General features: G+C 45.6%; 1 protein-coding gene across 12 annotated transcripts in view; it reads left to right on the forward strand.

Annotated features, from left to right (window-relative positions):
- SH3KBP1 (SH3 domain containing kinase binding protein 1) overlaps positions 1 to 26040 on the forward strand; it is a 350398-nt gene that overhangs the window by 311572 nt on the left and 12786 nt on the right. For 10 of the 12 annotated variants that reach the window (XM_081566026.1, XM_081566027.1, XM_081566029.1 and 7 more), the window contains 3 exons: positions 2369 to 2454; positions 22351 to 22460; positions 25841 to 25969. In XM_081566026.1, coding sequence (XP_081422152.1) covers positions 2369 to 2454; positions 22351 to 22460; positions 25841 to 25969 — 325 coding nt within the window. The remainder of the gene's footprint in view (positions 1 to 2368; positions 2455 to 22350; positions 22461 to 25840; positions 25970 to 26040) is intronic. The other 2 variants (XM_081566033.1, XM_081566036.1) reach the window with 1 other exon arrangement.

Raw genomic sequence — 26040 nt, forward strand, 5'->3', positions numbered from 1 at the left:
CTCGAGAGAGGCTAACGTTGGACTGGAAGCTTCCATGTGTCAAACCAAAGAGGGAAATGGTAGCTACAAGATTCGCAGTTCCCAAAATGCACGAATAAGCCACGTGTTCAGAAGCAGCTGAGTTGTTCTGAGATATACGTGGTTCACTGATGTGCAAAGTTCCTCCCCCCACCAGCACCTCCAACACCCCCACCTCTGCCCTGATGGTCTCTGCAGTGTCACCTCCAATCATCCTCCCCTTTGGCCAAAAGAAAAACAGGCTAGTGGAATTAACTGGACCTTCCTTGCCTGAGTGACGTCTCTCCCCAGACAGAACATGTGTTCTCGTAACTTTTAGTCCTTGTTGCGTTCCCAAAGGACAGAGTTAGCTGGCTATGAGCACGACTTGAGTGTAGTCCGTGAATCAGGAAGCTGACAGCCCCAAATCATTCCAGCTCCATAGCTTAAGAATCCTCAAGAATTTTTAAAAATGAAAGTGTTTTCTTACTAAGAGTAAGAAATGCATTTCTAAAGCATTTCATTCAGAAGGTCACATTCAAATTAGCAGATGCAGGAGCCCTGCCAGTAAAATGTTTTGAAATAAATGTCCTCAATCCTGCCACTCCACTTGGCTTGGCGTCTGTCCAGGCGAGTGTGCTTGTGGGGCCCGGGCTTCAGTAGCCAGGGGATGGAGGTGGGGTTACCTATGGAAACTCGGCCCAGGGGTCCCACAACCTTGGGGGTTGAGGCGAGGCAGTCTCCTGCTGCTCTCACACAGTCCTCAAGTTGTCTTTCCTCTTGGTGGGGACCAAGCCATCTAGCCCAGCCCTGGTCCCGTGGAGTTCTCACGTCTGCTCATCTTCTGGCAAGGGCACTTGAGGTTGAGAGTCAGTCTTGTTCATCTGGGAGCTCAGGGAAGCTGACCTCTTTCTCCTGGGCCTTCTGTCACAAGGATATGCGTGTCTCGCTGAATGCCACCCCCATCACCTCTTCTTGAGTAAGGAACCCAGAAGTCTGCCTCTTACCTCCAGGTTCATGGGTCACCAGCTTCAGCTTTCTTCTGTCCCCATTGCTTCCAGGACGCACCGAACCCCGTGGAACTCAGCCCAGCACCATCTGACCTTTGCCAACCTTTGTCCTTTCACTGCTCTCTGGGGACCTCAGACTGCAGCCCTGAGACTCCCTGGCCACTCTGGGCCCTCCCAGATGCCTTGGGCCCTTGCTCTGTCATGTCCTTTCTCCCTTTTCCTCCAAGGCCCAACTATAAGGCCACCTTCTCTGTGTGCCTATGGCCTGCCCACAGGTATCTGTCCTGACCCAGTTCTTGATTCCCCGAAGACTGAGATGCCCCTGTATCTTACTCAGCCTATGCCATGTGTGCTTGGGGCTCTCTGTCTGTCTCTTTCCCCCATTTAGATGATGAGATCCCCCCCCACCAGTGTGGGTACCACCTGGCTTGGCCCTCTCATTACCAAGTACCTCTCATTACTCAGTAGCCATCAGTGTGGTGGGTATTTGACCAATTCTCCTGGAGTGAATCTGTTACTTGTGTAGTTTGGCTACATGGTGACCACGGGCTGTGACAAAAGTCTCTTGCTTTAAGAGCAAAGATCTGCCTGTTTCACTTGCCATCACAGACCTTGGATAATCTAGTTCGTGGCTCATCTCCCTGAAAGGGTTCCCAGAACTGCCCATTTTGGGGGGACTTGGAGGAATCTTCTGCCCGTGCATGAGTGGCCTGTTTCATCATCTTGGAGGCCTGTCCCCATCCTCCCAACGGGCTGCTCCTAGCCCACATACAGAGGGAAGTCTCTCGTGTCCTGACGGACCTGGGGGCACCCACCCAACAGCTGTCTCATTTTACGGGTCCCCACCCCAGCGCCAGCCTTCAAGTTGCCAGATCTCAACCTGACACCTTGTGCCTGTCAACAGCCTGGCTGATACCTCAGCTCCAGGCCAGAAACCCTTTTTCTCAAGGTTAAAAGTAGCCGACCTTTGACAAGTGGCACTGGCTAAATTCCTGGCTCCTTAAAAGGGAAGCTCCCGGTTATCATTCGCTGGTGCTTATTTGGCCATAGGGCGGGAGCAAGCCCTACGTCGCACCCTGTGGGCCAGCAGGAGGATTTGTGGCTGAAGGTGCCTTGCTGAACACTTGTTATTAAAATAGCCATCTTTGAAAATGTGTGCAGGAGAGGAGGGTTTTCAGTGTATCGGCTGGTTTGCTCTAAGGCCCACGTGGTTGGACAGCTTGTCGGCTCCCACTGGCCCCCTCACAGGAAACAGTGCGACCCACCCCAGGCGCAGCATACCCCTTAAATTGTGTGCAAGAAAGCTGACAAAATGATGAAGACACATGCCAATTATTAAAAGACTTGTGTCTTTAATGTAGGGGTGATGGTGCCAAGATCGACTTGGTGGGCAGCTCAATACCTGGCATGCTGGACAAGGACCTCTCAGACCGCAGCAATGACATTGGTGAGTAAGGAGAGCATTCTCCATTCTCTTTGCAAAACTTGAAAGGAACTGCAGCACGCGGTTTACCCCTTCCAGCAGCCTGATGTCAACTAACACAACCATTTAAATGTGAAGCTAACAGCCCTCGGTCAGTTTTGATGTTGTAGTTTTATAAATAAGGGACGTGAGGGTGGTTTCCACATTAAAACAGAATGCCTAGGATTTTTACTCTCCCCTACCTTAGGAGAAATTCCTCGTGAGGTCTAATGAAAAGAAATGATGAATAAACCTTTTGGAGAAGTGGGCATTAGCATTTATACTCATATTTTCCAGTGATTTATGTATCTAGTGTAAAAAGGTGAATGGGTGGACATGCCACATGGCAGAATTCACTGTAGACACAGCACTAAGTGTTTTGACTTTGAGTTAAAAATGAGCTTTGGTGCAGTAATTGCCACTTAGTTCAGAACATGAGTTTTCCCAAGGTCAAGATCCCACCATGTGACAAATGGGAAGGTAGCTGGAGCCAGTGCGTAGACAAGTCCAAGGGCTTTGGGGCGGGGGGGATTGTGCGTGGGTGGAGTGCAGTCAAGTGCATGCTGGTTGAGGCCACTGTTTGGGTGATAGCCCTTTGAAGAAGTCCAGGTTCAGGGACTACATTTCTTTCATCTGTACATCTTTATTTGTACCCGTCACGGCCAGAAGTATGCATTTTGGAATTAGTCTTTTATAAGTGAAATTTTTTATTTTGAAATAGAAGTTCACACACAATTGTAAGAAACAGTGAAGAGAGATCCACATACCCTTTGCCCAGTGTCTTCCAGTGGTAACATCTTATGAAACTAGAGTGCACAGTCACAGCAGGATATTGACATTAATACAGCCCACTGGACTCTTCAGTTGTAGCAGTGTTTGTGTGTGTTTAGTTCTCTGCACTTAGGTCACATGTGTAGGTTTGTATATCGACCACCAGAGTCAAGTTGCAGAACATTTCTATCACCGCTAGGATCCCTCGTGTGGCCTTTTTATAACTATTAATACTAAGCATACCTCCCGCCCCCCTTCCCTTCCCTAAGCTCTGGCAACCACTATCAGGGATTGATTTGAGGTGGAAGGTCTAGCATGATTTGCATTGGATGCTCAATTTAGTGGAGAAGGCAATGGCACCCCACTCCAGTACTCTTGCCTGGAAAATCCCATGGATGGAGGAGCCTGGTAGGCTGCAGTCCATGGGGTCGCTAAGAGTCGGACACGACTGAGCGACTTCACTTTCACTTTTCACTTTCATGCATTGGAGAAGGAATGGCAACCCACTCCAGTGTTCTTGCCTGGAGTATCCCAGGGAAGGGGGAGCCTGCTGGGCTGCCGTCTATGGGGTCGCACAGAGTCAGACACGACTGCAGCAACTTAGCAGCAGCAGCAGCTCAATTTAGAAACAAACGGCTGACAGTTAGCAGGCCTTGTAAGAGGTACTGGGGTGCCTATCATGAGCAGTCTTATCACCTGGGGTTACTCTTTTTGGGGTGCTGTTTTATTCTGAACCTACTAATCGAGTTGCATCTTTGCAACTGCTGACCTGCAGTCTGGTCCAGTCTTATGACAGCCTGGGAGTACAATTCGTTGTTGTGATCATAAACACCACAGGTACTTGCCCTGGTTTCAGAAACTCTTTTACATCCTCTCTTAGCCTTTGAGAAGCCTGGTCAGGAAGTGTGACCAGGAGCTTCTGACAGCTTGGGCGGATGCAACAATAATAGCAAAGCTGGCCTGCTGCAGCTTTGGACCTGGTTAAAGGGCAGAAAAGAGCAGAGCAGCCATTGGCTGTGAATGAGAAGGAATCATCAGAATGAGCGTGATTAAGTTCTGGTTTCACTGCTGTGGTTCAGCCCTTGGGCCCCATGCTAAGGCTGGCTGGCCCATTGGCGAAGTGGCAGTGAGGGTCCCATGGGGCACCCCCAGGAAAGGAGGTGTCACCCATGTCCAGGATGCACAGGGCTGTGCCCTGCTGTGAAGGGCACTGGCCCCTGAGCCTTGTTTCCTTTGGGTCTGGAGATGGCTAAGGTGGCTGTCGCAAAAATAAGAATCCTGGGATTTTCAGTCTGATGATCTAGTTCGGAAATACTGGGGCATTGATGGAGGGGGCTTGGCCTACGGAAGCTTTTCATACTGTGTATGGATCAGGGAGCCCAGAAATAGATGCTGAGGTTTGGTTCACTCTCATTTTGCCAAGAAGACATTAATCCCAGAAGACTAATTCCTCAAGCTAATAATTTAATGTATATATTATTTGCATTGCCAGAAATAATGATTGGCAGCCTTGTCAACAACCACTAAATACTTGAGTACCTACTCTTCAAGTGCAAGGTTCAATAGATGCCAGGGCCCTTGTACACAGGCCCCACTTTCCAGGGACTTTGGGTCTGTTGTGGCCCCCAAGACAGCAAATGGGAAGTGTCACACTGAGTATGCTAACTGAGTGGTAGAAAGTAATACTCATCAGAGTTGGGGCTGCTCTGTGGTGTCCAGGATGTCAGAGCAGGCTCTGCAAAGTGGGACAGACTGACCTGGATCTGGAAGTTAGATTCGCTTCGGTCAAGGCAGAGGCAGGCAGGAAGTCACATGGGGAGTGCTGATCCTGGGCATCAGTCAGCCTGGTGCAGAGCAAGGTGCTGACCCAGAAATGGAAGTCAGGGCTGCTCTGAATTTGGGAGGAATGGATTTGTCATTTTTTCTATAGGCAGTGGGAGCCATGGATGGTTGACACTGAAGTGACATAATCAAGTCTAAAAATTCAGATAATAACTGATGGAGCTTTGTGGAACTCATCAGATGAAGGGTAGATGGGTGTCAGGGAGTCAGTTTATTGATAGTTCACCTGAGAGGTAGTGAGAGAGAGCCAGAGGCGAGCTGCTCACAGGAGGATTGGAAAGAAGGGGGTTAGCTGTGGAGGAGCAATGAAAGAGAATGATCACTGGTCCTCGGGAGCAGATCAGATTTGGGAGTGGAGAGGAGGAGAGACTGATTTGTTAGCTCTGATGTTTTTTAGGGTTGAGGGATCACTGAGGCGGGGGAGTGACTTGGATTGAAATAAACATATCCAGAGGAGAAACTGGTTTGGGGTAAACGTGATGAATTTAATCATGTTGACATTGAGATGTGGTCAGACATCTCGCATCAGTGCTCCATGTGGACTGAAGGTGGAGGCTGAGGCCAGAGAGGTGGGCAGGGATTGCAGTGGAGATTAGTACCTTCCAGGAGACAAGAAAGCAGGGCTTGGCACCTGCGGACCTGGGTTTGAGTGCTGTTGATTGTGCTGCTTCCTGGCTTGGTGACCTTCTGTAATTTACACCAACTCTCTGAGCCTCAACTTGCTTTCTCTGTGAAGACTACTACTGTCTCTCTCAACTTCTATACCTTGTCTTCCAGAATTATGTAAAATCACTTGGTGAGCTGCCGAAAGGCAGAGATGCGTACTTTTCATGTTGTTTGCGTAAAAGTGATAGTCAGGAGAATAAGTAAAATCCTTACCATGAGAAAAGACAAAGAAGGACCTAGAACTGAGGACTAAACCTGGTGCAAAGCCCACACCTAAGGGACAAGTGGGCTCTTACAGCATCACCAGGGCCAATGGAGGAGAGGAGTTTAAGCAGTGTCTTAGGTCCAAATCCAGAAACGTTCTTTGCAGGTGGGTCTGTCAAGATTAGGACATTGCCAAGGGGCTGGGTCTCTTCCGGGCTGCTTTTGTATATCTGCTTTTGTAGCATCTGTTCATTGCTTTGAATCAAGAAGGAAATTATCTGTACCAGAATGTTTTGTTAGTGATTCAGACAGTTGAAGCTGTCCAAATGTGGGCCGCAGTGAAATCACAGAATACAGCCTTAAAACCCATTAGAAATCATCGTTGGTAGCTATAAATAAATCTGTGTTTCCTCTTAATAAAGCTATAATTTTAAATCATTTTAATATTAAATTAGAGAATGTGGCTTTTTCAGATCTTGTGTGGGCAGCTACCAGCATCTGTCTGCCCAAGATAATTGAGAATGAAATCAGTTGGTCCAAAGCTGACTTGTTGATGTCAGTTTGAGATATTGTTTGTATCAAACTGTGTGGCCATATTTCAAGTAACATAATAGGAATACATGGATGAGCTCCAAACAGGCCTGCGCATGAATAGAAAGGAAAATTAAATTGTCCAGTTTTCTCTTCCTGATGGAAGAATCTCTGTTCCGATTGAATGGGAGATTATAGGCCGCGAAGTCAAGTGCCATAACATTTACTTTCATCATGCAGTATATTGTAGTTCCCACGGCATGGTGGGATTTTTTGTTAACACTTCAATGCTACGGAGATTTTCTGTTCCTCTCCCACTAAAGCACATAGCAACGGGCCTCCAGGTGTGAATCAGCCTGGGAACTAAGCCATCTAGTTGCAATTAATTGACTTCAAAAAAAGCCTTTCTCATTCCTCCTCAGTTGCTTGACTTCTTTGACTCTTGTTTTCCATTCTATTCAAATCTCATCACACTTTTCCTACTTTGGTCTCTTTACATGGATGCCATCCCCTGTTCCCTTGAGGAAGCTGATTTCCCCTGTATTTTTTCAGTGGACCCACAGTTTTCTTAAATTGGGGCCCACTTGGGCATTGGCACAAATACAGGTATGGGATAGAATCATCACAAAGTGTTTGGAAAGCCTAGGAGTGCTTTCTTGGAATCTTTTATAGTAGGACATGCCTTTATAATCTTTTTGATTCTTCTTTGAGGTACAATTTGTAATAGTTTCTTCCAAGTAAAATAGCTGTGTGTATAATGTCCTAGTATTAGAATCATTCCTCCAGGGCAATGAAGAGCGTATGCTCACTCTCTTCATCTCCCTCTGCTGTCATCCTGAGGTTATAGTGGTGAACTCATAGCACTCATAGCAATGGGAGTGAGCAAAGGAGAGGAGAAAAGGAGTTAATAGTTGCTGGGTACCTACTAGACACTTGGTATATTTTATATATTTTTCATCATCATCAACCCTGTGAGGGAGGTGTAATGTCTTGTTTTACAAGGACGGGACAAGGACTAAAGAAAGTCAAATGACTTGGGAAAGGTTAACTGGCTGGTAAATAGCAGATTTGGATTTGACCCTAGTTCCCCCTGACCCATAGAGCTCAAATTTTCCTGTGTACACAGTTGGTCTGTATCAGCAGTTCTCAACCATTCTCCCCAGGGGACATTTGGCAATGTCTGGAGACATTTTTGCTTGTTACAACATGGTGGGAGTGGGGATGCTACTGGCATCTAGTGGGTGGAGACCAGGGATGCTGTTAAACGTTCCACAATGCACAGGGCAACCCCCACAGCAAAGACTAATCTGGTGCCAGTGTCAGTAGCACCACAGTTGAGAAAGCCAGGTGGTGAGTTGGGAACAACTGGGCCAAGGACAGTGTCCTCTCAGTTGAGTGCAGCCTTGTGGTCCTGGAATGGCTCACCTGGTTTCCTGAGATTCTTTATAAAACATAGTGTGAAAATGGTTTCAGAGCTTTTGGCAGCTGGTGAATTTAGATACCAAAAATTGAATATATTTAAGTTATTCACCTAAACATGGACCAAGGAAGTTGCCACGACCTTTGAGAAGACACTCATCCTCTTTCTCCTTTCCCTATAAAAAAATAATATAATTTGCATTTAATTTTCATACACAAACAGTGTTATATTTGAGACTAGTTACTCTCCAAAGACTTAATACCCAGTGTTTAAATGGACATTAAATAAAAGGACAATAAGCATGAAATTTACTCAATGCTAAGTTAGAAATTTGTGTGATAAAGCTGAAGACCATATATAGTTTAAAGCAGTTTAATAGTGACCAATAACACAAAGTTTTTGTCAATGTGACCCCAAGTCTCTGTAAACAAGTGATGAAAATTTTAGCTTACTTGAAATTTCTGCCTTTTACCGTAAGAAACCATTTCTTTGGGTTTCTTGGACAGATCTTAGGGGAAGAGTTAGATCCTCAAGCTTTGGACTGTTGATTTTTCTGTTCTTTTTTTTTTCCCCTTCATATTTTTAATTTCCCCTTTTGGAGCTACCAGTCCAGTTACTGGGTCTTGCAGCATTTCAGGTCGTTGAGCAGTTTCTTGGGTTTAATAGGACAACATATACTGTGTCCTGCCTGCCTTAGAGAACCCTGTAAGTGACATTTGGAGTGTTCCAGAAGGTCTCCTGGCTGAACTTGTGTGTGAGCAAGCCACATCTCTAAGCTTATTCGAGAGCCCCAGCTCACTCTGACAGGCAGTGTCCCTTTACCAGTGACCTTCAGACATGACCTTTGGGATCAGGACAGTGGCTGGCATGACCCATGCAGAGGAAAGGAAGATGTGATACCTGCTGTGTCACCGTCAACTCTGCACATGAGGCTGTGGGGTGTGCGCGTGTGGAGCTCTGCTCCTATCCGGGGACACCAGTGAGGATTAAACTTCAAGTCGTATCAGGATAATTTGAGAAGCAATATGCATTTCTCAAGTGTGATGACAAAAGCAAAAGAGATTGTACTTAGGATCGAACACTTTATACCAAGGAAAGGAAACAGGTTGAACATCTAGTTGGTGGGTCTTGAACCTAGTCAGTCCCTCTGACCAGTTTTGGTTTCTACCCCGTGCTTCTGGACTTAGCCTTGGTTCATGAAAGGTTCTCTGCCTGGGTACCCCCTGCATTTCCTCTTCCCCTGGTTCCCAGCCTCTCATCTAAGATTCTTAGGGCTCACAGCCAGTCTTAGAGAACACAGGCTAATGGCAGGCCTTGTCCTTCTCAGCACTTCTACGACTCTGATCCCAGATGTCAACAGAGGGTTCCACCGCCCGATCTTCACCGTTAGAAACATCAGTCCATACCAAAACTGAGGTGCTCACCTCCACTAGCTTGGCCCCCTCACAGGGCAACCCTGGCCTTTGGCAGTCTGTCGCATTGTTAGGTTTGTGCTTTGATGGGTGCCACAGACTACTTTGACCTCATGACATCTGATAAGCATGAAAGCAGTAAACATTCACAGTGGTAGCAGGAAAAGCTTCATGAATACTCTAGAGACACAGGTGGAGGTTAAACAAAGCCAAGTGGGGGTGATGATGATAAACATTGCAGAACCTCCCAGGAGCAAGGTATTTGGGAATGTGAATTATTCTAAAACAGAGAGCAAACAGTGCCCTCCTGCCCAAGCCACCCACAGCCATCAGCCTGCCCCAAGGAAGAGTGAGTCACTAGTGAGATGAGGAAGGGGGGGAACATTTGGGTGTGCAGCAAGCATCCTTCAGATGGGTCTTGGCTGGGAGAGGGTCACAATGCCCACTGGCTGTGTGGACTTGTAGCTAGCCCCAGAATTCTCCTGTGTGCCGGGGCGTTATGCCCTCCCCTCCCTCTCTGGACAGGGCCCTGGCATTCTTCATTCAGCCCAGCTGCTTCACCACCTCTGTTTTCACTACATGCTGGGAGCATTTTCAGCTTTAAGAATATGAATGCAAAGCGATACCCAGTAGGTTCAAAGTAGTCTATATCACAGCAAAGAGACATATATAGTAACTTTTGTTACATACACAGTGTGCCCACTGAGGCCTCTGAGCTACAAATGAATGTGCAGGTAAGAAGGGAGCAAGTGACAGTCAGCGCTCAGATTACACATGGCATTTACTTGGCCTGTGATGGCTCTTCCGCCCACTGGCTATGGATTCATGGATTGGCAGAGCCCTGTCTGGCTTCCGTTTGACTTGTAAATATCCAGAGGGATACACAACTTGCCAGAAAACCATGCTCAAGTACCCCTTTGTCATACTAAAAGCATTCTGGACAAACCACCCTTTATGAAGGAGGAAAGCTGAGTTATCAAACTCCTTCTAGTCATGGACTCTTGCAAAGGCATGGGCTGGGAACCTCAGCCCACTCTGCCTCCCACTGCCTTTGGTTCATTCAGTGACAAGAATGATGAACTCTTGTGGAGTAAGCTTGGGGGGCCCATTCGAAGGGAATTGGATCTGGTGGTGACAAGCTAAGGGTGAGGTGTCAGTGAACAGTGAGCCCTGGTTTCAAGTCAGAAGATCTTTATTTAGCTTCCCAATGACCTATCGTGGCACTCTCCACCTCTCCAGGCCTGAGTCCTTTCTCTCAAGGTGGTTTACAATCTTTGGAATTTCACAGACTCATTTACCCAGTTCCCCCCTCAAAAGCCTTTTAATTTGAAGGACTGCTAATTTTTATTTGACTAATGAAGCACATTTTAAAAAACAAATGCCATCATCTGGTAGGAGATAATCTCCAATTTAAAAATTGAGCATACTTGGCTTACTGGGAGACTCACCATGTTGACCTTCTTTTTCTTGGCACTTGATGTGTGCTTTGGAGATAACTTTGTTGTTATGAATGCATACCAGTTCTTGGGAGTGACCTTGGAAAACTACTGGTCTAGCACAGGTCTGCAGAGATGAGCTGGAGGAGGAGGAAACAGGTGGGGGCAAATGAAAGGCCCCAGACAGAGGCAGGTATTGAAGCTGGGGTAAAAACTCAGCACCCAGGAATGAACAATTAGCTTAATTTTTTATAGAGATATAATTGCCTGTTGTTTAAAAAAAAAATCACTCGTGGAATGTCAGAATCGTAAGGGCATTTAAAATACTTAGTACCTCTGCCTTTGCCCACGACTGGAGTATGGGGGCCTGCCAATCCTTCTAGCAGCTCTACCCAGCACAGTAGAACAAGTGCTTCTGCCAGGAGGAACTTCCTCCTTGAGTTTTGCTCTCAGCATCATTTTGGCACTTGATGTGTGCTTTGGAGTACATATTCTAGACATTCAGATCATACTCTTTCATATGTGCATTAGAATTTGCTATTCTGACTGCTCTCTACTCCTCTTTCTCTAACCACTGTTGAAGAAGAAATGCCCTGTTCAAAGAACATGCACCCTCTGCCTGCCCGCGGCTCATCCCACTGAAGTGAGCCATCAGCAGGGTGTCATGCCTCTTAGGAGCTTGTTTTTTTTTATCCTTAAACCAAGGGCTCAGAGGAAGTGATCCAAGGGGCCCAGTTCAGCCCTGTAGTCTTATTTTTCTGCCTCGACCTGTTTATTTTAGCTGAGTTTTCTGGACGTTGAGAAAACTGCTCTGCTGGTAACCGCTGAATCCTCTGTAAGATTAAATAGCTTGTTCTTTCATTTGTCTCTTCACCTCACTTCCTCTAGTTCTGTTCCTTTAACCCAGAATTGATAATTTGCTCCTTTCTGAGTTCTCATCCAGGGTTTTCTTTGGCCTAAAGATTTTTGCTTATAAATTTGCTGGCCATCTGGAAATTTAAATCATTAAGAATTAAGAGCATAACAGTTTAGGCAGAACTTTTTATGAAGTTTAAAAATTCATTCATTCACCTTTAAAAAAACTCATTATGATTTTTTCACCCAAATTCTTACAGAAAAATGTAAAAGGTGTAATGTTTGTCATCCAAAAGAAGTTTGAGTTGCCAGAGCAAACCCGTATATGGAGGCAAGATAATCCCACAGAACCACTGAGGAAAGTGGTAGTGTGTTACATAGACCGTGGGTTTTCAGATAAGTGCACTTGGATTTGAATTCCTAGCTCCGCAATCTGGGTTGAGAGACCCTGAGCTCAATTTTCCTCTTCTATATGACAGGGTTAGTTACTAATGCCCACCTGCCTCAGAGGGTTGTTGTAGAATTTAGAGCTAATGATGTGACGTGGCTGAAACAAAACAGGTTCTTTCAGAGTGGTAGTTGGTATAGTTGCGGTTCAGTAAGAGAGAACGGCAAATCACCCTTCATTCTTACCATGACTCCTATTATCAGAAATTAGGAAAGTTCTTGAACACATAATACAAATCAGCTGAAATCTTGATAACTGTATCGGATATCTTTTCATATGTGATTTGCTCAGTTGTCTTTTTATATTAAACAGCCTCTTCCCACCCCACAATTACAAAGGGGAAAAGGTGCTCACTTTAAAAAATGAAAGAACACAGGAAGTTAGGGAAATTCCCCTAGAATCTCAGCCTCTTCCTGAGATAATCACTGTTAACTTGTTATACACACTTTTAGAAGTCTTTCTGTGATTGGATGGATGTTTTTAAAATGTTCTCATGTTGCAATACAGTTCTAGTCCTTACTTGTTCTTTTGTACTAAATAATGTGTGTTGGACATCTTTCCACATAAGTCACATAGATCAACCTTATATTTTTAAAGACTATATGATGTTCCATTGTGTGATTCTACTGTAACCTGTTTATTAGGGGCAATGTTGCAAAGATCACCTTAGGACAATGATCTGCAAATAGGATGACGTGAACCTTGGGGGACCATAGAGACCTCCCAGGCCACAGATAGCACCTTGTCTTCTTATGTACTCTTTTCTTCAGACTCATCTCCTGAGAGTCCTGATGTCATGCTGCTTTTCCTTTCTTACTCCCCTTTCTCATTTGCCCTCTCTCACCTCACATGGCATAGCCAATCTCTTGCCCACTCCAGGGGTACAAAAACCTCTGGTGGAAACTCAGAGATAATTCTGAGATTGCTGTTAGACTTGAGAAATTAAAAGACTCTATTGACTGGACCAAAAAAAAATCCATTTACAAGCCAGTTGGTTTCTAATCCTTTTGCTTCCATCCAAATTGAAGGAGGTACCCACTGAGTTGTTCATTGATAGATAGTTAAAGATAGTTCTTGATGTTAGCCCACTGTCTGATTTTTGGTATGTAACTTGGAAGGACTTCAGAGAATTAAGGGACATTGTGATAACAAAATTCTTTCCATTCTTATCTACTTATTTTTGTGTTAACAGAGTTTCTTGGCACTTATATCTATAAAGTGGAAAATAGGAATAGAATCAATATCAAGCCAAATACAAATACACGTGAACTGACTGAGGGAGATGCCAAATAAAATTCTACTTGTTATGCTATTAAATTCCCTATCAAAATGTGTATACATATGTTTTGATCATTTTCATAGTAATAATGACAGGTCAATCCAGAAAAAAGTCATTTTTATACCTAGAGCCTTATGATTTCAGGAAATGAAAAAGTTATTTTCAGTTTATATACATGTTCATATGGCAGGAAGAGATGAAAAATTAACAATGAATAAAATTAACAAAAGCATAAAACCTACTACATTAGAATAAAATTCAGCAGTGGAAAGTGGAAGTATGATGGATATATGAATTCAAACAGGGAAAGGAATGATGCAGAATTTCCAACCATTAAAGAAAAACTTATTCATGATTTTTTTAATGGATGATGGTGGTTGTTAAATTGGTATGGTATCAGATTTACATTGAATATATTCAAGAAAGCAATAGTTATATTTTAAAATATCAATGTTTATAATATAGAAATTAGTCTATATTATAATAGAAATTATGTGACTAAAATTTGTGTAAAATTTAGATGTCAACTTAACCTGTGTGAAGGAGTACATAGATTTTTAAAATTATTTTAGGAGGTACACTGGTAAACAGTCTGAATGCCCCTGGCCTCATGAATATGTCATTCTACATGTACAGAAACATTGCTATGGGTTAATTTCTAGAAGCAGAATATCTTAGGGTGTACACAGTTACATTTTGTGATAGATATTGCCAAACAGCATTACAGAAAGGTTGTGCCAGTTTACATTCTGGCAAATAATAGCATTACTACAATTTCTAATACATACATTATTTACTAAATCATTTTCAATAGCAAATTTGGGCCTGTAGTGAGCAATTTTTAACAGAATGCAAAAGTGAAGTGTTACATCCCTCCTCTCCCAACATTGCTGGCTCTGGATGTACGTGAAGCTCTTTACTTCTCTGTGCTAGACTTCAGGAAGATGTACCCTACCCCCCTCCCAGATCCCTTCTGCTGATCTCAATTAGGTCACCAGACTGTCATTGCTAATTTCATCTTATACCTGTCTCTTGTATTAGCTAGCAGAATTTGTAATTATGTCTGTAAAATCCTTTCTCTCTCCAGAGGCTCTGAGCTCCATGGGGTGGGCCCACGGCTGTTTTGTTCATCCCTACACGGCCCCCACCCCCCTACCCCTATGCCTAGCCCAGAGCCTAGCTCACAGGTCTCACTTAGAAACTATGTACTGAATGAAGGAATTGAGTACATACGAGAAGAAATAGCATGATGTAGGATCACGTTAGAGAACGTCATTGTTGCTAGCCCCATGTGGCTATTTAAATTTAATTTAAATCATCGCACTTAGCCGTGTTCTGTATGCTCAGTTAGCCACACGGGGCTAGTGGTACCATATTGGATAGTGCAGATAGAGCCAGTTTCCGTCATCCCAGCAACTTTCAATGGATAGCACTGATATAAAGTGATTGTCCTTTTATTCTCAGAACTTTCCCTGTGTCTGGCACACAGTAGTTACTTAACAAAATGTTTAAGCGAATGAGTAAATAAACTTTATCTCCCTCTTTTATTCTTGAGCTACAAGTTTCCATATAAAAGTTACTCTGCACTGAATAGACCAACATTCCCCCTTAACTTGCCTCACACCTTACATTTCTTGCCAGAGATTTCTTTAAAGAAGCCAGCCCCCTTTTCAGTCCTTTTAAGAGTACATTTAAATAAAAGAGAACAGAGGCAGCTTCTTTTCAGAGCACAGAGTTATTTCTACACACACACAAATTACATTTCCTGGCATCTTGCTCTTGATAGAGGAACAGTTCTCAGAATTCTCTATCAGTTGGATGAGAAGGAAGGTCCAATAGGAACACTGCTGTCTGTCCAGTGCTCTGTAATGGAAAGAATGTCACCATCGTGAATCTCAGAGTGCACCCTGCCACTTTCTGACTGTGACCTTGATTATGTTGTCTAACCTGTGACCTCCCTGTCTCTTATGGAATAGAGTAGCCTGCTTGGCATGGGTTTTTGGGACGGCTGGATGAGCACACTCTCATGAAGGGTGGAGTAGGGTGGCTGACTGGTAGCTCACGCTTGTTTACTCCTAGTCGTCTGTATCTTGAAAACTTCACCCTGGTTGATAAATGAAAACAAAACAGTGAATCTTCTATATCCATACATATTTTGGAGGGCTTATTTTCCCACAGAATCTAATCATTGCTTAAATGAGAATTTTTCAGTTGGTGACTCAGCTGATGCAGGTGTTTATTGACCCCTCATAACAGGCCTATCTTTGCAGTCTGCACAGATTTTTCACATGCTGCTGCTGCTGCTAAGTCGCTTCAGTCGTGTCCGACTCTGTGCGACCCCATAGACGGCAGCCCACCAGGCTCCGCCGCCCCTGGGATTCTCCAGGCAAGAATACTGGAGTGGCTTGCCATTTCCTTCTCCAGTGCATGAAAGGGAAAAGTGAAAGTGAAGTTGTGTCCGACTCTTAGCGACCCCATGGACTGCAGCCTACCAGGCTCCTCTGTCCATGGGATTTTCCAGGCAAGAGTACTGGAGTGGGGTGCCATTGCCTTCTCCGTTTTCACATGAGTCAAAGGATTTCCACACAGGGTGAGAGTTCCTCCTGACCAGACTGCCTTGAGATGCTTCTTCCTTGTAGAGAATATACCTGCGGCCCTGTGGGTTTAGAGTTTTCTCATCTTAAATCTTAAAAAAAGAAAAATCTTGTTTGTGGCTTGGTTTTCTTTTTTAAGAAGATTTAGCCTTGCTCTTAAATCTCTGCTCCCAGATCCCACAGCTCCATCATTGGCGTCTGAAAACAAAACTCTATCTGCGTGATCTGAAAGGGTTTTCATGTAATCTCTCATTTATTAAAGAATAACCATGCAGAGCTGATAGCTTAGATAACTGTCTACCTTTTTTTTCTGGTGGGAAAACCAAAGCCCAGAAAGGTTGTTTGTTCATTAATTCAACAATCATTTATTGAACACTCACCGCAAGCCACGTATGGTGCTAGGCCTGGGAAAAACAGAGGTAGAAGCCATGGCTTCTTCCTTGGCTGGGAAGGGAGATAGATAGGCCAGCAGAGACTGTTAGTTCAGGGTGCTGAACACTGACATTGGAGTGATGAGTCTCTAGGGAGCACTCAGGTCAGTTTAGAGTGCAGTCTGGATTCTTGGAAGAGGTCTTAGTTGCCGAGCCAAGCCTTGATGGCCCCAGGGGAAGGAAGGAGAGGAGAGGGGAGGGGAGAGGAGGAAGTCACCTGAGGGACAGAGGTGCATGGGCCACATGAAGGCACCAGGATTTCGTTGGCACTCAGGAAGGACTTGAAGCAGCAAAGGGACATACTCAGATCTTCACTTTACACATATCTCTCTCTGGCAGCAGCTTGTGGGGTGGTATAGGACTTGGAGTGAGAAATCCATTACCATGGTTCCATGCAAGAAGTTCCTGCAGCCTTAATGGTCCTTGACAGGACATGCAGGGATGGTGTGATTTCCAGAGATATTGGGAGGGAGCAGTGCTGCCAAGCTTCAGATGTAGGAAACTTCCATTCCAGGACTCGTTTTCGAGTCCAGAGCAGCAAGCTACAGTTAATAAACAGAGCCACGTAAGAGCTCACAAACATTTCCTTTGGTGACACTGGCCCACCTCAGGCTGTTGACTCTCCTCCATGTTTTCAGTGGGTGTGTTTCAGGTCGCCTGTGGTCACTGGTACCATCCCTCCCATCGATGGAAAATGAGCCCACATTTTCTAGTTGAACTAAATAGGGTGTGACTGAAATTTATGGAAAACGGGCAACTCCTTGTGCCATGAAGAGTCCAAAGGCATTTCCAAGCTGACTCCATGTCCAGCATGAATTAGCCCCGTATGTCTGCAGAGGGTTCGTCTTCCAAGTATCAGAAAAGCTCAGGGCCTCTCATCCTTATGAAACTAACTTTAAAAAAAATACCCCACATTTGCCAGTTCCAGAGTTTTGGATTGGCTTATGGGCATTAAAACCATTTTTTATTAAGAGGAAAAATTCCTAGCCAGGCTGAGAAAGCTCATATCAGGTTTCAGCCTGATTCATTTCAAAACCACCATGAAAATTGGGACATTTTCTTCACACCACAATGGGTTAGTCATGGAAATTCTGCCTTAATCTCAGCTCCCCCGGCCACAGTCATGAGAGCATGCTCTGTGCCACTGAAAATTTATGTTACAGTGCTGAAGAGCTGCCCCCTTCACTGTCCGAAAGCAGAAGTGAGTTGAAGTTCAAGATCTGAGGTTCCCTTTTCAACAAGTGACCTCATCTTTGGTGCATCTTCTTCTTTCTGGCACTTTGGTTTTGTTTATTTCCCCAAAGTGCTTTTTACGAGCTCCAATTGTAGAAAGTTCCACGTAGCTGAGTCTGTGTGAGGAGGTTAAGAGTGCGGCTCCCCTGCAGGCCTCGGCCCTCCTTGTATTGTGGAGTGACAGAGACGAGATGCTCTTCTGGGCCATCTGTCGTGGGGATGCTGACTGAGGCTGCTCGCTGAGTGGCCAGGCTTCAGCTTGTGCGGGGCTTTTTTAGTGCAGACCTCAGCCAATGAAACAGCATGGATGGGCCGGCTGGGCTGTCTCTGCAGCCCTGGCACCAAAGGCTGCCCACCACTCCCCCCCCCACCAAGCTGCCACCTCGCAGCCCACCAGCAGCCCCCACTCTATAAGCTGCATGCCTGTAATCAGAGTTCTTTCTTGAGAGAGTCGGTTCATCTGTGGGCTTGCTCGTGTGTTCCTTCATTCACCAGACAGCCAGTGTGCCTGCCCCAGGAAGGCGCTGAGTGTGAGAGCACAAAGACGGGTCCCTGCCCTCCCGGGGCTCAGTCATGTGCTGCACACAGACCAGGCCTCTGAGTCATTTGGAAAGTGTGATTTAGGACAGACCACTGTCTCACACGGTGTCAAACTCTCAGCTCCCCTGGGACTTCATTCTTTCAGCAGACTCTGGAGGGTGGGTTGGGAGCACAGATGGAGTCACAACAGAAAATTCCTGGGTTCTGCCTGGTCTGCACACCAGGGGATGTTCTGGGTCTGTTGTAAGGAGGGCCCAAGGCCACCCCACCAACTCCCCTTGTCCCCCCTCCTGCCCCACTCTGCATGCTGGGCTCCTCGAGTGCCCCTCTCTCACCCCAGCTGCCACATTTCTGACTTGTCACCCCTGTGACCACTTTGGTTACCACCTGATCACCTCTGTTGCCCACCCACCAGGTCAGCAGGGGACCCACCCTGTGAGGAGCCTGACTCCCGATGCCTCATTGGACCCTGGAACCTCTGCCACCCCCTTGGTGGCCCTTGGCCCAGCGCCCTCTCCTCTCCTCCGCTTGCTCAAGTCATGACTCACCCCCTACCCTGCCCCCCCCGCCTCTGCTACTAACATCCTAATAAACTTGGGGAGACGGGGAGCCTGCCTGGCCTAGACTGAAACCCCAGACTAACCCAGTCAGTCCCTCGGCTGGAGCCAGGCAGGAGCCTTTTTATTTTTAATTGTCCAGGTGGCTCTTCTCCACAGCCACGGTGGAGAACCAGAGTCAGCAGGCCTTTGATTGTTCTTTCACGGCTTCAGCCCGCTGCAGTGTTGCCTCCTGAGCTGGCTTCAGTGTCCAGGATGGGGCCATGATCTAGATGGTTGCTCTCAGGTCCTGGCAACGCCCGGCCAAGGCCCTCAGTGCTGGCTTGTTGACTGGAACCTTTACGACCCTCTCCTTCACCTCCTTCCCTCCTGGCTGCTGCTCAGCATTTGCTCCCCCCACCCAGGCTTTCTGTGCCCTGCAAGTACCTTGTGCCCTTCACGCCCCTCACCTCCACCTTCTGCCAGCAGACCTCCCTGCCCTGGGCCCGAATCCCTTCCTCTAGGGCCCAGTTGAGGAGCTGCCCAGAGAACCTGCTAAACTCACCGGATGTAGAGCGTATGCAAAAATGTTTGTGCAGCGCTCCTCCTTAATAAAACAACAGAGAGAAAGGAAATGATTTGAAAACTAATTACCCATTGGTAAGGAATTGATTCAGTAAATCATGAACTGCAGTGCAATGGAAGATTCTACAACAATCAAAATAGACACATGGAATATAATGTTTAGTGAAATAAGCAGAATGCATTACTACATGTAATGTGAACTAGGCAATCTATTTATAGAAAAAAGCCTGAAGGGAAAGCTACCAAAATACTAATAGTGTTGTCTTGGCACAGTAAGGTTATAGTTGATTTTGTTTCGTTGTTGTCATTTAATGGCTTTGAAAAATTATACACTGTGCACATATTCCTTTTACAATTGGAGAAAAAAAGCAATTTTTAAAAAATTAATTCAGATATTAGTGTCAGATGATGGCTTTTGGCACCAATCCAAGTGTGTAATTGGGAATTTCAATTTCAGACAACATGGAGCTGGTAGAAGCGAGTCCTGGGGTGGGGACTGAAGGGGAATCTTTTAGGAAAATAAGATTCTGTTAAAGGTAAGGCCCCTGAGAGGGTCAGGCCAGTGAACAGGCTCTAGAGGGACCCACCCTGATCTCCACAGAGCTGGCTGGTGAGTGGGGGCCCTTTTCAGAAGCCTCTCTGTGGCCCTGGTTGCTGATTGGCTCCTCATTGGCCTCAGAGCACCGCTGATGCTTTTCTGGTGCTGTCTCTGCAGTTAGCCTTTGGTTACAGTTGCTTTGCCCTGGTAAGATGAGTTCATGTTGAGTAATTATTCATTCACCAGGTGCTGGAATAAAGTCATGTCATCTAATCCCAGGGGTAATGTAATGGTTTGTCCTGACCAGTGAGTTGTGCTTGGTTTTGCATATTCCACTCAAGGAAGTAGTTCGCAGACAGCACCTGCCTGTTCATTAATAGAGTAAAGCTGTCACACGGCCAGACTGCTTATGGTATGGTACCCCTCAACAAAGGAGCACTCCCCAAAATAAGGAGGGGAAAAAACACACATCGTTTTTATCTTTTCTGTCCCAAGCCAGCATATTTGTAGTTGTGGCAGTTTAAGATGCTTTCAGTTGCAGAGAAAGAATATCTGGCTAAAATTAGCTGACATAAGGGGTGGGGAGGGTTTATTTCACATGGTGAGAAGTCAGGACACTGTCATTCCAGGGTTGTCGAGTGGCTCCTTGAAGTGATCAGTCACCCAAGCTCTTTCTGTTTTTCTGCTCTGCTATCCTCAAGATCTCCAAGAGCATCTCCCTCGTGGTTCATAAAAGAGTGTACTAGTCATTTGTGCAATGGCAGGAAAAGGACTGAAGACTACTGCCGCAGGAAGGAACAGGAAGGGACCTCCCTGGTGATCCAGTGGTTAAGACTCTATGCTTCCAATGCGTGGGGCATGGGTTCAACCCTTGGTCAGGGAACTACGGTCCCAAATGCTGTGGGGTGTGGGCAAAAGAAAAAAAGAAGTGACAGGAAGAGACTAGAAACATGCCAGGTACGCTGGTGGCTAGTGGTGGAGCCGGGATTTGAACCCAGACAGCTCAGCTCAAAATCCATGCCTGTCTTAGTCTGCCAGACCTGCCATGACAGAACTTAAGCAACAGACATCTATTTCTCACAGTTCTGGAGGCGGTGAAGGCCAAGATGATAGCACTAGCAGATGCTGTGTCTGTTGAGTCCCCTCCTCCCGGTTCACAGACTCTGTCTTCTCACTGTGTCTTCAAACGGCAGAGGGATAAGTGGGCCCTGGTGTCTTTCTCTTCTTAGAAGGACATTAAGCTTATCCACAACTCCAGACATCCTATTCTGACACAACAGCTCCCTGAGTAGGAAGGAAGAGGAGGCAGGAGCACACCTGGCATTCTCCTCTCTTGCCCCTCTCTAGGCAGAGAGGAAATCTCCCCCAGAGGCTGTCAGTGGACTTCCTTTCATTTCTCAGTGACCCAAATTGGGCTCCACGGCCACCTCTAAACCAATCGCAGGCCACAAGGAGCAGGATTGCCATCACCAGATTAGTCCAAACAAGCTTCTGCTGGGCACATTGTCCTAAAACAAAACTGGGGCTCTGTTAGGAGAACGGGGATGGTTTGGGAAGGCAGTGTCAGGCACGGCCAATGAAGCATGGTCTCCCAATCAGGAAGAGGGGGCGTGGTCTCAGTCACCAGCAGTAATGAGTCTCAAGGTTGGTCCCTTTCTGCCAGCCATCCCTTTGTCCATCACACACAGACCTACACTTGGTTTATAAATCCCCAGAACTCTGTAGAACCGGGCCACTCCTTTTGCCTGATCTGGTTGAAGGAGGTGACCAAGTAAAGGCAGTGATGATCTGACTGAATGATGTGCCGTTCATCTGAGACGTCAGTCCTTGAGCTGGGGGCGCCCCGAGGACAGGCTCATTTCTACCATGCTCACTGGGTTTGCCTTGGTGTCCAGCTCTGTGTGTGGCACAGAGTCGTTGCTCAGTCATCATGGAGAGATCGAGTGAGCAGACTGGTGACTGAAAATGATATTGTCTCTGCTGAGCGATGCTTCTGGAAACAGACTGGTATGGGGCTCTGTGAGTCATCTGAGGGAACAGAAGCTTGCTGTCCATTTCCAGGCAGTTAAGAGTCTAACAGGGTGATGGTCCAGCCAGAGGACAAGGTTGCCCTCACTTGTCTTCTGGAATCAACAACCAGCGTTTACTTGCCCAGGGATGTGGTACCTTGTGATAAGTTCTTATTGTATTGCGACTACACAAATGTTGTTTTCTACCAAAATGGACTTGGCTTTGCGGAAGAAAGAGGATTCCCCCTTTATTTCTCTTTCTGTAGCTTTTGAAGATTTATGAATATAGCTATTGAAGGGGGGGGAGAAAAATCATGTCTCTCTTTCCTCCATGTTAGCTTGTTAAACTGAGGTGGAAATGATTCTTTCATTCAGTTTGAATCACACTGATGAGGTGACCAAAGGATGTAAAACAGCCTTCATAAATGATGAAGTATAAACCAGACATAAAGGATGATTATTAAGGAAAAGACGTGCTTGCAGCATGTTATAAGAACCTTCCCTTACTCCTGTTGATGCACTTTTAAAAATCTGTTGTCCTTTTGTTTTAGACCTAGAAGGTTTTGACTCCGTGGTATCATCTACTGAGAAACTCAGTCACCCAACCACAAGCAGACCAAAAGCCACAGGGAGGCGGCCTCCATCCCAGTCTCTGACGTCCGTAAGTGACTCCTCGCTTCCCGAGGCTGGAAAGCAGGAGAGATTGGGGCTCCTGGCCAAGGGCTGTGCTGCGAGTGGCTGATTGGAGGACCCTCTGAGAGAGGGAGGTCTATGAGCTACACTGCTGACCGGAAGCAATTGGAGAGTCTTCTGGAATCAGGCAGTGTTTCCTTCTTTTAGTACATTGTGCATCTGCCAGTGAGGTGGGGACTCCCTCATGCCACTCTCCTCCTCTATCCTTCCACGAATTTTTGTTTGAACCTGAAGTGAAATTGGTAAGGGGGAAAAAATGTCATGTTTTCTGATGGGAAAGGATAGTAAGGCTGGTTTGGTCTATAAACAAAAGAAAACTTTTAGCGGGGAAGAAAGGGTAAGCTGCTCTCCAGTGCTTGGCAGTGGCCCAGCATTTTTCTCTCAAAGCCCTGTCCTTGGCACCCCTCCACGGAACCCCACACAGACCTTTAGGAGATGGGTTTTAAACGTACCAGGCACCTGATGATGCAAGAGAGAACAGTCAGAACACTCCAGATAACCCAAAGAAGTTTTCATTTGGGTCATTTTGAATAACTTTGTTTCTTATTCAAAACCTGTAATGCATTTATTGTACCACATTTGAAGCACAAAATGGGTGAAGAAAAAAGTAAGTTCCCTGTAGTCCTGTTCCCAAGAGCTAAGACCTGTTCACCTCCTGGTGTGTATCTTGCATTTCTTCAAAATAGGACCACACAGAATACATGGCTTTGGAAGTTGCTTTTCCCCTTCCACTGTGCACCTTCTCCCCATCATCACACACCCTCCTATCACGTCACAGTGAATGTGGCTGCCCCCCCTGCTCTAGCCTGGGAATACATGAGCGTTTATCTAGCCCGTGCAGTATCACTGGACATGTAGGTTTCCATTCATCCTAAACACTGAAGTGGAGGTCACTGTAGAAAAATCGTGATGCTTCTGCAAGCAGCATATGTATGTATGTGCGTGGGTCTGTCTGTCTCTATATATTGAGTTGCCTTGTCCTTGCTGGGACTGCGGGACTAAAGCCTTCACCCAGATACCAAAGAACTAACTTTTTTCAGGTTTCTCTGGACACTTTCTAATGATCCCACCTAAGGAGTGGTCATTTAGAAGAAAAAGAATGCCACTTCCTTTGAACCTCGTCTCTCATATCCAGTGAGTCTGGAAGTGTGGTTTGAGTGGTCCTGTTTTTCCTAATTGTAGGAAGCATATCTAACTGTGTATTGCCATCTTTGGGGAAGAAAGGCTTGAAAACGTGGCTTGCTTTTTCACGCTTATAGAGAATAGTGTGTCAGTACCACCTTCCTTCCCTCTCACCTTTCCACACCCTCCTCAAACACTTCATCAACACATAGACTATTTAATTGCTTCTTATATCTCTGTATTTAAATATTTCATTCTACCTCTGATATATTCTCTATGCATCCTTCATCATTTTTGTTTTCTGTCCAAATTCTTCTCAAATTTTCAAGATCTAGAGGACGCTGAGATATCAGAATTAAATACAGAGGAATTTGAGTTTCCACACCACCCCTGCCCCCTGCACCACACTCTTGGTCCCTACAGCCTATGTCTGAGAGTTTGGATACATTTGGGGGAGACTGGGTAAAGGCATGTCATCTTCACTCCACCTTTAGATGACGTGTTTGTTCATTCACTCATTCCACAAATATTGATGGTTATCTGCTGTGGGCTCAGCTCTGCGCCAGGTACCAAGGCTGCAACTAGGAATGAGATAAATATGGTCCCTGTCTGCAGAAAGCTCATGAAATAGTGGCTCAAACTTTGACATATTATATGAAACAATTTTATTTGTGGACTTAAAGCAGCAGGATACATTTGTGCTTTAAAGAAGAAGTACAATTACTGTACTCTTTCCCTTCATTCCTGTCCATTCCTGTATACAGTGAACTCATGTTTACTCTTCTTCCCATTAGGTTTTTCATAGCAAGATGGGACTACTGGGTATGGACATATTCCTAAAAGGCAATTGGAGGGAATGATGGAGGAAATACATTAGTCATGTCTCTGTAGCCTGGGGCCTCTCAACCTAGTTTGAGCTTTTTATTGAATTCGAAGAGCCAACATTGATTGACAGCTCATGAATCATAGGTTATATAGGAGGAAACTGGCTTTTTGAATAAAGTCTGAAAATAAAAGGCATTGTAAAGTAGTTAAGCTTATAGTAAAAGAAAGCTTGGTTGGGGGGATGTAGGTAATTGGATTTTCAGATTAAATGAAGATTAACAAACAAGACCTTTTCATTTTAAAACATTGCTTAAACATTCCCTCAGTGTAATGCGTAGTAAGTAGAGTAGACAGAAGAAAATGAATAGTATTTGTAGGTATGATTTTTCTATAATGGTGCCACATGGTGATCCTGAATATGTCTATTTTTCCCACTGCAGAGGTGGAAGGCACAGAGGTAAGGCTGAATAGGAGCTCACCTAACAATATCTCTGGAAGATTCCTCCTTGCCGCAGGAACTCTTATTTTTCTTTGCTTTGTCCTAAAATAAGGAAATTCTAACATCATCTTCTTTGACCAAGTGATTCCAGTGAATTGGTTTATATTCATCCAGCTTTTTCAATCTTCACACCAAGGCAGAAAGGGTAGGAGTGTTATCCCCATATTTCACCAAGAGATGCTGCCATTCTGTAAATACACCTTAGCAAAGATGGGATCCAGAATGGATAATGATCGTCCATGGCCCTGAGGGCAGTGTTTTAGCAGCAGGTAGCAGATTAGACGTGAGCAAGGTGTGCTGGCAGGCAGGGCGGTTCCCTGGGGCCGCAGATAACACTGCTCCCTGGACTGCAGGGCTGCTGATCCCTTACTCCCAGAAATGGTTTCCTTTCAGACAAGTCCTTCTAGGCACTTCACTATGCAGCAGATTCGGTGGTTCTGAGAAAGGATCAGGAGGGAAGGGAGGAGAGGCAACCTGAATGTCCTTCCCCACTGGACTGTCCACCCTGTGAGAGCAGGGACCATGTCTGGCATGTCACTGTCAAGTTCAGTACCAAGCTGAGTGCTTGGCACATGGTAGCAAATGTTTACAAAAAAGAGAGGGTCTCTGAGGGATGGAGGGAGCTGGAAAAGATAGATGGATAGATGGATGCTTGCACAGATGAAATGACCACCAGGCATCACTGGAAAGATCCCATAGAAAGATAGATCCCTGGTCAAGGAAATTGTCTTAGTCCCAGTTCTGCCACTCTCTCCAGCACACTTTCTGCCTGACGTTATAATGAGGAGTCAAACAAAATAGAAGTGTCGAGTGCTTTGAAAAGCGTACTGCATTATGTTAACAAAAGCTGTGTCAGCTAAGGTGTAACTCTGACAAAAGCATTTTCTTTTGGCTTTATCCAGTCTTCCCTTTCAAGCCCTGACATCTTTGACTCCCCAAGTCCTGAAGAAGATAAAGAAGAACACGTTGCGCTTGCACACAGAGGAGTGGACGCATCCAAGAAAACATCAAAGACGGTTACCATATCCCAAGTGAGTGGCCAGCCGTGGCAAGGGTATCCTGACAGCACAGGACCCCTGCCTTTTCGTGTCTGCTCTGGTGA

Source organism: Giraffa tippelskirchi, chromosome X, assembly GCF_054371585.1.
Source record: "Giraffa tippelskirchi isolate mGirTip1 chromosome X, T2T-mGirTip1v1.2.pri, whole genome shotgun sequence".
In the NCBI taxonomy this organism is placed as follows: Eukaryota; Metazoa; Chordata; class Mammalia; order Artiodactyla; family Giraffidae; genus Giraffa; species Giraffa tippelskirchi.